This window comes from Auxenochlorella protothecoides (assembly GCF_000733215.1).
Source record: "Auxenochlorella protothecoides strain 0710 unplaced genomic scaffold scaffold6, whole genome shotgun sequence".
NCBI lineage: Eukaryota > Viridiplantae > Chlorophyta > Trebouxiophyceae > Chlorellales > Chlorellaceae > Auxenochlorella > Auxenochlorella protothecoides.
The window spans coordinates 22278-34275 of record NW_011934399.1 but is presented as its reverse complement, the minus strand read 5'-3'; the positions used below and the strand labels follow the sequence as shown (position 1 = coordinate 34275).

Below are 11998 nucleotides of genomic sequence, written 5' to 3'. Positions count from 1 at the left end.
CAGGCGCTGCTCGCAGTGCTGGAGCGGTGCGGGGACGTGCCGGAGCGCGCGGCGGAGGCGCGCCGCGCCTACGCCGCCGCGCCGCACCCGGGCCCGGCGGCCACCGCCGCCTTCATGGCCGTGCTCCTGGCCGAGGGGTGCGTGGACGAGGCGCTTGCGCTGGCGGTGCCGGGGCCGGGGGCGGCGGCGGGCGGCAAGACGCCGGACCCCGGCCCGGCGTCGGCCTGGCTGTTCCGGGCCGCGACGCGGTCGCGCGCCGCGGCGGGCGACTGGCCGGCGCTGCGGCGCGTGGCGGCCACCGCGCACGCCGCACGCGCGCTGGCCTCGCCCGCCGACGTGCTGGCGCTGACCTGGGCGGCCGCGCTGCGTTCCGGCAGCGGCGTGCCTGGCGGCGCCAACAGCCCCGCCTGGGTGCTGTACCAGCAGGAGGACGCACCGCTGGTGCGGCGCGCCGCGCCGTCCCCGGCGCGCAGCGCAGCGCAGCGCGAGGGCGCCGTCGCCGAGCGCCTGGCGGCCACCTCGCTGTCGGACGCCGTCTTCCGGACTTGCGTGCTGCCGGGCATCGCGGGCGGGGTCGAGGGGGCCACGGAGGGGCAAGAAACTGGTAGAAAGGACGGCGGTCAGGCCCTCGCGGCGCTGGAGGCGCTGCAGAGCCTGGGCGACACTGCCACCCCGGCAGACAGGCTGGCGGTGCTGGGCCGGCTGGTGGTGCTGGGGGACGCCGCCGCGGCCTTTGCCCTGGCGAGGTCGGGGGCGGCTGGGGAGAGCGCGGGCGGGGACCGCGGGGCGGGGACCCCCGGGCCGCCGCAGCTGCCCACGTGGGCGGAGCTGCGCTGCCTGCTGTATGTGGCCTTGAGGCAGCCCGCCAATGAGGCGACGCTGGTGGATTACCTCCTCCCCCTCCTGCGCTGGCAAAGGTGAGGAGGAGAGGGGGGCGTTGTTGGATGGGGGGCCAATGGAAGTGATGCCCACATCATGGTGGCTGGAGCGGTCGTCCAAGTGTGTGACTGCCATCATGGAAGGGACGGGTGTAATTTTGGATTGGAACTAGGGGTGGTCCAGGCTGGTGCACAGCGCACCTGGATCCAAAACCGCAGCACCACCTTACCCAGCCTCCTCCTTCCACCACCCCCAGGCACATGCCTAAGGAGCCGGCAGGGGCCTGGTGGGACGAGCGGGTGGAGCGCACGGTGCTGCACGCGCTGAAGAGGGCGGGGCAGGCGGGGGCAGACAAGGACGAGGTGGCGGCGGGCAGGGCGCTCCTGGATGCCAGGTAGCAACCCTGATTGTACGCTGGCAAGGTTCGGCCACCATGCCTGCAGTCGAGTTGTCAGCATGGCTCATGAACATATCATCCCACGCTGTGAACTACTGTAAGAGCTGGAGAGCACTGTCATAGGATAGAACTGCGGGCACAGGTTCAGAACAGCCGCAATGTCAGAGGCTCCATGGACCGATCGCCAGGACCACGCCCTCCGCTCCGGGCGCCAGCTTGGCTCAACTCGGGCCTTCCTGACACAGCACAGGGCGTCACGCCATCAGTGTGGTGACTACAATTTCACATGACATACACTCTGCTTGCTGACGCCACATCCCCTGCAAGGACCAGGTCGTCCCAGCGGCCCAGATCACAAAAGTACCGGCAGCTGTGCGCCCTCCCAGGAGTCCGGAGGGAACCCGCCTTTACCACCCACAAGCCCTGTGTGCGATTATCAGGCATGGCGATAGACAGGGTGGGGGCGGTGGTCATAGCGACGAGGCAGGGAGGCAACGTCGTGTACGAGCGCTTCTATGAGCCGTTCAGTGAGCCGGAGAAGGGGGAGCTGCGAGAGGCCATGCACCAAGCCACCGCCCACCAGCCGCCCGACAGTGCTGACGAGGCCCTTGGCCAGTACAGGTGGGGAGCAAAAGGGGGAGGGATTGCCGGTCAATCTCAATGTTGAACGTGGACGTGTGATGTACGAGTGCCTGCCATGACTCCTTCTGTGCACCCACGAAGGACCCTAGAGCCGGAAATAACCCTATAATTGCACCACATAGGAGTGGGCGAATTGTTGCGGTGCCGACTGGCGAGCTCTGCTTCTATGCGGTTGGGCATGGGGAGTATAATGAGCTGGCATGTGAGTGATTCACGAAGGGTCCCTGGTGCAAACGGCTGGCCCTTGAGTCATGCACATCACACTGGACGACGCGATTCTCACCCCATACATATCCTTTGCAGTGTCGGAGATTCTGAATGCTCTCATCAACATCTACAAACAGCTGTACAGAGTGAGCACCCTCACGGATGCAGTCCTCTTCTCAAAGTACCCTCAGACAGCGTTGGCATTGGACGAAGTTCTAAAAGAGGTGAGGTTTAGGCAGGGCAGTGTTGTGAGTGATATGCAGTCCTGGCTTGGACCAGAGCAGTAGGTTATCAATCCTCACAGTGACCTTTGTCACGATGCCTCTCTTGCAGGGAATAGTTCAACATCTAGACAGTGACTCTGTTGCTCGGGCCATAGCATGCAAGGTGAGGACCAAGATGTCATGCACAGCGGTTGCAAGCAATCGGCATGAACCATGAAAGTGAGTCCATCATCACTGGGGAGCACATCGGTCTGATACCTCCACATCCTCCGCTCCTCATTGCCGCATACAGGTGGCTGTCATACAAGCAAATGCCACCAGCAAGTCACACCGCGGAAAGTCGCTGAGAGGTATGTTTTCCTCTGTGGCTGCGGCCACTGGCACCGCCTCACCGGTATGACCTCCAGCTTGCCTGCCCCTACTCCCCTTGGTTCCGAGCATGCTTAGCACGTGTTAAAACAATTCGCACCCATGGACACAGCGCGCCTTTTTGCAACCTGAGCATACATATGGGCAAACATATTACACTTGTAGATAACTTCGACAGCATATCACAAGTCGACTGCGCAACGCCGGCGGCATTTGTGATTTGCGAGGTCATACACCCGGCTCCTCTGCCATCGTGCGCTGCCAGTCTGTAGACATGCTTGCAGCCCGCACCTTCCAGCCCCTCGCACAGAGACCCTCGATTGCCAGGTCTTCTGCCCTGGTTCCCCGCGCAACACCAGCGAACGGCACTCAGCAGGTCCCAGCGCGCAAGCCTGAGGCCAGCCCCCGCATTAACGTCATCAGCCCCGTCAGTCAGTGCGTACGGGTCCATGGCGCGCGGCTGGAAGAGTACATCGCATGAAGGATTATATGCAACCCTTAATAGTTTATCACCCGCCTGTTACGTCCCCCGTCAGGTGGCCTGAGGGCATCCCACCGGCGATGGGCGGTCACTTCATGGAGTCTGGTGCGGCTGCACCCCTGTCCCAGTCTCGCGGCCCGGGCATCGACACCACCCCCCCGATCTACACCTACCCCCATGGCGATGTGGACGTGAGCGTGGTCATCCACGAGACCAGCGACCATGCCGCAAAGGGCCTTGCGGACCTCGTCGCCCAGGTGTGTGTGATCATGGATGCCAAGCATGAATGAAGGAGTTCTCCACAGCCACATCGATTGCCCCCTGTGCTGTATGATGCCTCTGAGCTGCACCAGCACCATCCTGCTGTCCACTGGATCTGAGGTGCTGGCCCCAGCATCATGGCCCCTGCCCACTGCATGCTCCATGCCTGCTCCCCCTCGAGGACAATACCCCACAGACACACATACCAAACAACCCCCGCAGGCATCCGCCGCTGCGATCAAGGCGCACGGCGCCTTCACCGTCGCCCTGTCTGGCGGCAGCCTGGTGAAGAGCCTGGCCCCCCTGGCAGACCGCTCCGACATCGATTTCTCCAGGTGGCACGTGCTCTTTGCCGACGAGCGCAACGTCGCCCATGACTCGCCGGACTCCAACCTGCTGGCGGCGCGCGAGGGCCTGCTCTCCAAGATCCCTGTGCCGGCCAAGCAGGTGCTGGCCATCCGGGAGGGGGTCGGCGCGGCGCTGGCGGCCACCCACTACGCCGGCCTCCTGCTCAACCTGGGGCCGGGGGTGCTGCCCGTCACCGATGATGGCCAGCCCCGCATCGATCTCGTTCTGCTGGGTGAGTCTCAAAGCATGTACCACGGTGGCAGGGCGAGGGCAAGACCTCACCGCCCCCGAGCATGGGGTGCAGCGGACCATAGGCAAGCACCTGGCAGCTCCACTGCCTGCCGGGAGGCCACATGCACTCGGATTAATTGCCCGGCCTGCGAACACCAACAGTCTCTGCTGTCGCCACCGCTGTCGCCACCTGCATGTGCCTCACAAGCATCTTGACCCCCTGCACTCATGCCGCCCTTTCTCAGGTGTGGGCCCCGATGGACATGTGGCGTCCATCTTCCCAAACACGCCAGAGGCCAGGGACTCCCCCGACTGGGTGCTCCCCATCACCAACTCCCCCAAGCCGCCGCCGGAGCGGATCACGCTGTCGCTGAGCGCCATCAACGCGGCGGCAAATGTCGCCATCGTCGCCCTGGGCCAGGTCAGCACGGGTGTCAGAGGGGGGTGCTATCTTCGTGCCAGGGCATCCCTGCATCCCCCACCGCTTCTTTCCGTCCTGTGTGAATTGCCCAGCATGCACAGAGTGCACTGGGTGCCTTCCATCCCCCTCCCCGCCTCATCTCTGTGCCCCTTTATTTCGATTTTCTGCCAGGGCAAGGCCGAGATCGTGCAACGCGTGCTGGAGGTGCAGAGCCTGCCGGGGGCGCTGCCCGCACAACTCGTCAGGCCCAAGCATGGTGAGGACTGTGTGATGAGGGCCGGTACTCGAGATGAGGGTCCTAGGGGAAGGCATTTCCTTCGCATGGGAGGTATTATGTAGAGCCGCTTTGCTGCAGCATATTCTAAGATTGCACTTGTGCGTGTCAGCCTATGGGCCCAAGGTCCTTTCTTAGTACGCACACCGCTGCCCTCCCTGCCAGGCAAGCTGACCTGGGTGCTGGATGCTGAGTCAGCCAAGGAGCTGCACGTCGCCGACTGGGACCTGTCTGGGCGGAAGAGCCCCTTCCACAGAAGCGCGGTCCCCAACCTTTGAGGAGATCGAGAGCTGCTGACGTTGTCTGGGCATGCAGCGGGCAGTGCAAACAGCGTGAGCTCCATTGACAAGACACTTTGTCTTTGGGGCGAGGGCTCCACCCTGGTGCTCCGGCATCTTGCTCTTGGAAAGCAGGACGTGGCCAAAGGACAGCAGCTCGGCCTTCTCGGCCTGATTCTTTGGCACATTCGTCTCTGATTCCTCTGCTCACGCCATGTCCTCCCCAGCCCGGTTATGCAGTGCCATGGACCTTGCCCTGCCCTCTCCCCCTCCATGGTGTACCCTGGCTGCCCCGCTTGGCCTTTGATCTGATGATTATAGCATCGTCGCCGGTCCATCAGACCTAATTGGGCAGGGCGAGGTTGTCGTTCGAAATTCAGCAGAGTGTTCTAGGTGACAAAGGTCTGGGTGGACACAGCAGTCACTTGGAGGTGACAGGGAGATGCACAGGGGAGCGTGATTTGGGAGGAGGAAGACTTGCATCACACATCAAGAGATTGAGGTGGAAGGCGCGGCAGGGGCATATTGACTGGCCTCGTAATACTCATCAGGCATGCAGCTACTCCTCAGATGCTGTGCGCTCCGTGCACACCAGCATGGAAAACAGGCTGTCCAGTGGCCCCAAAATCTTGCCGCCTGAGCTCCCTGCGCAATGGGCTTCAGGGAATCTGCTGATGGCAAGTGATTGGGACAGAGGCTGCTGCATCTGCTCATCAACTTGCACCGACCGCAGCACGCCCTCTATCGCATGTTTCAGAGCAATCGCCTCACCGCAGGCTTGAGGGAGATGTTGAGCTCTGGTGCCAGCGACGTTCCGGCCAATGGAGTTTTGCTCCACAGCGGTGCCAATCTCGAAGTGAGGTGGATGGGCCCCAACTGGACGAACACCCGTGAGCTCGAGACTCTCCTTGGTAGAATTGGGTGCAGTCCAAGCCGTGTGTGCTGGCATGCATTTCAGAACTGCCTCCTCGATGTAACCTGTGGCGATCGACTGGCGTTTAGGATGCTGTGTCGACCATTGCGAGGATGCACTCATTGCCAACTCATGCCATTTGTGATGCACGACAGCTTCAAGAGTCCATGATACTCCTCCCTCTCCCCACAACGACAACACCCGGCCAAAACAGCACACGCCAACCTGCGACCGTCGAGGCCAGGGCCAGCGCCACAGTGTGCCTGTGCAGCTTCTGCTGGGCTTCCCGCTCCGCAGTCGATCGACGCAGCCTGCGTAGCTCTAGTATGACCAAGGGGGAAATCCTGGTGGCATGAGGGGCCGCAGCGGTGGGCATTCCTGCACCTGTGGATGATGGGGAGCGGGGCCAACTCGTGATGGCCATGGACGGTTCATGAGGTGCAGGTCCTCTAGTTGCTATGTTGCTTGAAACACATCCAATTTGGCACTGCCTAGCCTTTATCATCATGCCAGACGCCCTCTGGCCCCTCCATGAAATGTCCTATCATGCCCCCACCTGGCTTGGGCTTGGCAGGCAGCGGCGGCGCTGGCTTTCCCCCAGCACCCCGGCCCGCCCCCGTCTTCAGCCACAGCCTGGAGGGGCGGGGCTGCCCCTTGTGGTCCCGCCGGTACCGGGCGCACACCGGGCACTCCCACCCGCCGTCCCTGGGAGCCTGGGCCTCCCTGTCCCCGCCACCCTCCGACACTGTCTCTCCAGCAGGAACGCTGGTCTGGTCCGCCGAGACCCTGACCCAGCGCTTTGCATCACTGGTCCCGCAGGTGGAGCAGGTGCAGTCTGCGGGAGGCTTGGAGCCGGGCCGGCTGGTCGTGAGGGCGCCCTCACGGTGCCCCTCTGACCCCGGCGGGGCTGGGGCGCGCGGGGCGCGGGGCGGCAAACCCATGCCCGGGTGCGCCGATGGTTTTGTGGCGGGAGCCACGCGCGGTGGGGCTCCCAGGCCCACAGGCGGCGGCACATGGGCGCCTGCAGACCCCTGCTGGAGTGCGCGGCGCACGGCACCCACTGCAGCCACGGCTGTGTCGTCTGGAGCCTCCGCCTCCAAGGCCCCCTCCCCCTCCGACTCGCTCTCCTCGGCGCAAGAGGCATCGCGCTCGGGATCGAACCCCTCCTCCTCGCTCTCGTCCGCGCCTGGCAAGGGTGGAAAGGAGGGTGCCAGGAGACGATTGGTGCATGCACGCTCCTGAACCCCCTTGGTGTGTGCCCCTGAGACTCGGCTGTCGTACCCACCCACATTATACCCCCCAACCGCAGCCCCGCAGCTTGACACAGCTCACCCATCTCACCTTCATCGCTGTCAGACATCTCGCGGTAGGTGGGAGCCGACGCAGGCCGCCCCCTCCTGATGCGCTTGGTGAACCGCGCCCCACGCCTCTTCTTGGGGCCCGCGGCGCGGGGCAGGCCGGCCGCAGCCCGGCGCTTGCCGCCGGGCGTGCCGGTCGTGGCGGCCTGGCGTGGGGCGTATGGCGCACCCTTGGCACGCTCGTCGCAGGGCTTGCACAGGAGCGTTGCGCCGTCGGGCATGATCACTCGCTCCTCCAGGACCTCGGCGTCCAGGGGCCTGTCACGAGGTGGGAGCGCGGTGGTGATGGCGGTGCAAGGCGCGACGATGCTCATGGTGTGTGCTCTGAAGCCGCCTTCTCAGTGACCCATGGGTCTCTGTGCTGCCGCGCACTTGAGCGCCGAGGCGCACCACACCCTGGCTCGAGCTCGTCGAGGGCCTGCGAAGGCCCTCTGGTCAATGCAGTGACTGAAACTCCGCTCCAGGCGCACCTGAGAGGCACGAAGCCAAAGTTGGTGCACCACATGTCACACACGCTTTCCACTGCAGGGAGGACCAGGAACCGGACGCCCAGCCCGGCCAGCATGCCCCGCAGCTCCTGCGAGGGAGGTGTGGGGATCGACATGCAGCACCCAGGGCGCGTGCTGAGGGCATGAACAGAGCAGGGGGCCGGGAAGAGAGGCTGCTGAACACGGTCGACCGTCCTTCAAGCATGGCAGGGCGCACTGCGCGATTCCCTGGGTCTGCAGTGCCATGCGTGAGTGCGGACCCAGCACAGCCTCAATGCACAGCATGGACAAACCTTGATCAGGACCTTGCATAACCCCGCCCGCCTGTACCCTTCTCTGGTGGCCACAAAGGGGACTTCTGCAAATTTATCACCGCAGACCCTGGTTGGGAGGAGGCATGGGATGCCGTCGATGTGGAAGGGGCCGGGCACAGTCGCATCCGCGGGTTGGAGCACCTGGCAGTGTCGACTCCCAGGTTTCGAGACTGTGATCATGATGACGATACTCCTGTACCCCACCTGACAGTGGCAACGCATGCCACGTTTGCGCCTTTGCGTAGTACAAACAGCCTGAAGTTGCCTGAGGGGAGAGGGCGACTGAGGAGTCGGGGATGCGGCTGCAGTTTTCAGGTGAGTGGCCAGCACCTGCCACCTAAACCTATACAATCCTAGTCATCAAGGCATCACTGAGACATCACGAAGTCTGGCATAGCCCTTGAGCCACTCACTGAAGTCATACTCCTCAGTCTGGCTCTGTTTCCCATTCGGTGGTGCGGCAGGTGTTTGATATGAATGACACACCAGCGTCAAAAGGTCGCGCCCATCGTCCAACGGCACCGGCTCTATGGGTGGTTATGGGATGTGCAAGGATCATATTGATACAACTGCTGTGGAACTTGTAATGTCACATCCTTCTCCCCCACACACTCCAGAACTTATGGAATCAGTACACAGGCTTAACAGCACACCCAGTGCCAACTGCAGCACTTACTGAAGGCAGACTGGAAGATCTGTATTGCCATGTCCGCGATGGCCGTGCTCCCTGCGTGTGTTTGTGATCCCCATGAGCGCAGCGGTGATGAGGAGATCCCCCTGAACCCTGTCTGCATCATGTCGTGACATGACAGCATGCCTATGGGCATAGTCCAGGATATCACCATCCGAAGACCAGACCAATTCTCCAAGCCCCTCATGCCTATTCCATCACAAACCTCTGATGGAAGGGGCATATCGTGCGAGCTCCACGGAGAGCATGCCGCCGGATCCCACTGGCACCCTGCGACCTGTACGCGCCACCAAGCCAGCAGCGATGCGGGAGCACTCATTGGAGCAGTGCCACTGGAAGCTTGGAGATCGGAGGAGGTCGAGATCCAGGGTCTCCCCCTTTTCCTGCTCGAAGCATGCCACGTGACAGAAGACACCCTGACAGCAGTCACACTCCAGCATGGTTCGTGGGCCGGGCTCGAAGGTGAAGGTGGTCTCGCCGCACGCTCTGCAGCCTTCACGGGTATCCCAAAAGCCAGGATTGGGAATGTTTGCCTCACACATGTTCTTTGTATCGCCTTTGTGGTCCTGTGCTGGAGCAGGTGAGCTCCGGAGTCGTGGCATGGGGACTGATCAGTGGTCTGATGGGAGGCGGAAGTGGAGTCACAGTTCAGACAGGGATGCCAAGGGAGACGTCCAAATTCATCACCCCGGCACTTATAATGACATTATATTTTTGTTTCTGTCTCGTTTGGTCGTCACTGTGTCACCGTATCATAGTTCTGATGTTGCGAATTTCGAAATGACAGCAGCAGGAATTCCATTTCACATGCCTTCCATTCAGGTACCACGCCCTCGCGAAACAAGGAGCCAATTGAGTGTATTATTGCCCGATCTCCTCTGTACTTCAGTTCAAGTCCTCAATTATCAATCTAGACGCATCTGACATGTGATGGGCCTTCGCAGGGCAGCGAGCACTGCTACACTGATGCGCGGAGCCTGGACCGTGGTCACCGCAACCCTCGTCTCACAATTCATCGGAGCGGCAGCTTTGGGTCAATCGCATGTGATAAAGGAAGCCTTGGAGTACTACTGTGGCCCTTCCGGAAATTGTCCGCTGCATCTGCAGTCCGATCCCGTGGTTATTCGTAGGGTGTTGGAGGGCAGCGGTGCACACAGGAGTCTCGTGGTATCCGTACCAGTCACCGCCGTGCACGACACAAAGCGACTCCTGCTGCTCCAGCCTCTTCCTGCCGAGATCTTCGCCGATGTCTACCAGCTGCAGTCTGCGGCCGCGGTGGGGGAGGTGCCCCCCACCCTCCTGCATGGACGGGTCGACGTCGAGAACATCACCCTCTGGGCCGACCCCACTGTGCTGGCAGTGGAGCTGCAGCTCGCTGCACAGGTAGGAGAAGCCGCTTTGGCGAATAAGGGGCTGGGCGAGGGGTTGGCTGTACTGGCTGTTTGGCAAGGACTGTTGAAAAGGGATGCCACAAGATGCCCTGGGGTGCCACCCAACAGCCTTGCTTTGCAAGTGTCTGGCCACACCTTGCCCCCAATCCAGCATCAGCAACCGACTGCACGCCAACCCCTTGCCACCTCCCTCAAGGAGACTGCCAGGGAGGAGCTCCTCGCCAGGGTCCCGCTGCACGCACGGTACCCTCTCCTGCTCAGGGAGCTGCCCTGGTGGCGCAGCATGCACGCCGCGGTCGAGCTCCCGCCTCCCCAGCTCCTGCTGGTACCCCGAGCTGCAGCGCAGTCGCGGCGGGCTTCGGCAGAGGAGGTCCCGGCCGTCTTGACAGACAGCGCTCCGCTGATCTGGCGCATGCCGGCCGGCAATCAGGCGGCAAGGGAACCCATCACCTGGGCTTCGGCTGCAGCCGTCATCTTGGCCACCAGCTTCCTGCTGTGGACGGCCGCCACCAGTTGATTCCCACGTACATCTTGACGCCTGTCGTGACCTGCTCTGGACCTGGGACTCTCTTACCCAGCCCCCTCTTTCTGTCCCTCTGAGCCACTGGTAAGACCTGATGTCTCAGAAACACTCTACCGACAATCAAAAAGACAGGGAGGATCCCTGAGGTGCAAGCTCAGAGATCCTCCGGGACATGCTGAGGCAAGACTGGGAAACAGCGTCAGACTGGGGGACAGGCGGCATCTCATAACAGTCTGGGCATGGGGGGGAAGGGGGGTACGTATCGTGCCGCCCACCCTGGGGGGGCTTGATAGTTTGGGGTGAGGGATCTGCGTCCCCGCCCAGCTCAAAATCCATCTCGGCTAGTGCGGGGTGTGCATGGGTGAGGATGGCAGGGCAGGGGAAAGTCTGGGCAAAGTCTCCTCAATGGTGGGTGCTGATCGATGCAGCGTGGCGAGGCAGGGGTGCTGTGTGTGCCTCTGGGCGACGCAGATAATAATGGGGGGTTCGGTTTAAAGGGACCGCGGTGGAGTCCTGGGACTGCCACGCGGCCATGGGATTCAAGGGGCAATCGGGGACGAAGGGAACCGAGGCAGGGGCGCCGAGGGTGGCCCCCTGCCAGGGCTGGCGGGGTTGGGTTTGGCCAACCGGCAGGCGATCGAGGCGTGGTGGCGCGCCGACCGTGCCTGAGCCTGCCCGGCCCTCACGCCAGGCACTGCGTCGCCGCGGCGGCCGTGGCGGCCTCCACCGCCTGCGCGGCGGGGATCAGGTCCTCGGCGGCGTAGACGGTCATGGCCTGCAGCGCCTCCGGCCAGACCGGGGTCATGCCCAGCCTGCCCCGCGCGTGCGCCAGGCAGGCGGCGGCCACCAGGCTGGGCGCCAGGGCGGGGGGGCCCTCGGGGGCCATGGCTGCGGCGGCCGCGGCCTCCACGGCCATCACCGTCATGGCGTGCAGCTGCGGGTCGGCTGCCACCGCCTGCGATGAGGAATTGCGGGGGGGTGGTGGGGGGGGTTTTGCATGAGATGGAGTTGCCGGGAGTATGACAGGTGCACATGCCATCACGACAGATCCATTGTTGCAGGTCGACAGGCCAGGGACTGCCGATTTCTGGCGCAGCCCTGCCATCACCTTCCCGCACCACTCCACAGCCACCAGCCCTTGTTTGAGGCGAGAGCAGGCACACGACCAGGGTCGCCCCGCACCTGCACGCTGCAACCCAGGCGCTCAAAGTAGAGCTGCAGGACGCGGAGCGGGGAGATGGCGGCCACGTCGCCGCGCAGCGCGGCGCGCAGGCGCGCGCGCTCCGCCGCCACATCGGCGGCGGGCAC

General features: G+C 63.1%; 5 protein-coding genes across 5 annotated transcripts in view; 3 read left to right on the top strand and 2 right to left on the bottom strand.

Moving 5' to 3' along the window:
- The window catches only part of F751_5160 (Solute carrier family 25 member 44), a gene marked incomplete at both ends in the record, with an annotated part of 6791 nt that extends 5514 nt beyond the window's left edge, over window positions 1-1277 (top strand). Inside the window, 2 exons of the mRNA XM_011402759.1 lie at window positions 484-746; window positions 1136-1277. Coding sequence (XP_011401061.1) covers window positions 484-746; window positions 1136-1277 — 405 coding nt within the window. The remainder of the gene's footprint in view (window positions 1-483; window positions 747-1135) is intronic.
- Window positions 1278-1718: 441 nt separating this feature from the next.
- Window positions 1719-5012, top strand: F751_5159 (putative 6-phosphogluconolactonase 1; the record flags this gene model as incomplete). Its single annotated transcript, XM_011402758.1, has 10 exons — window positions 1719-1897; window positions 2041-2120; window positions 2222-2271; window positions 2642-2699; window positions 3078-3153; window positions 3255-3456; window positions 3683-4040; window positions 4285-4460; window positions 4632-4716; window positions 4900-5012. 10 exons carry the CDS (start codon window positions 1719-1721, stop codon window positions 5010-5012), a joined length of 1377 nt encoding a protein of 458 aa, XP_011401060.1.
- Window positions 5013-6729: 1717 nt separating this feature from the next.
- Window positions 6730-8265, bottom strand: F751_5158 (hypothetical protein; the record flags this gene model as incomplete). Its single annotated transcript, XM_011402757.1, has 5 exons — window positions 6730-6760; window positions 6955-7111; window positions 7453-7541; window positions 7754-7860; window positions 8152-8265. 5 exons carry the CDS (start codon window positions 8263-8265, stop codon window positions 6730-6732), a joined length of 498 nt encoding a protein of 165 aa, XP_011401059.1.
- A 1477-nt stretch (window positions 8266-9742) lies between these two features.
- F751_5157 (hypothetical protein) lies at window positions 9743-10684 on the top strand (the record flags this gene model as incomplete). The annotated part of the gene is made up of 1 exon (XM_011402756.1): window positions 9743-10684. One exon carries the CDS (start codon window positions 9743-9745, stop codon window positions 10682-10684), a length of 942 nt encoding a protein of 313 aa, XP_011401058.1.
- Window positions 10685-11372: 688 nt separating this feature from the next.
- Window positions 11373-11998, bottom strand: part of F751_5156 (Pentatricopeptide repeat-containing protein, chloroplastic) — a gene marked incomplete at both ends in the record, with an annotated part of 4067 nt that continues 3441 nt past the window's right edge. Inside the window, 2 exons of the mRNA XM_011402755.1 lie at window positions 11373-11645; window positions 11873-11971. Coding sequence (XP_011401057.1) covers window positions 11373-11645; window positions 11873-11971 — 372 coding nt within the window. The remainder of the gene's footprint in view (window positions 11646-11872; window positions 11972-11998) is intronic.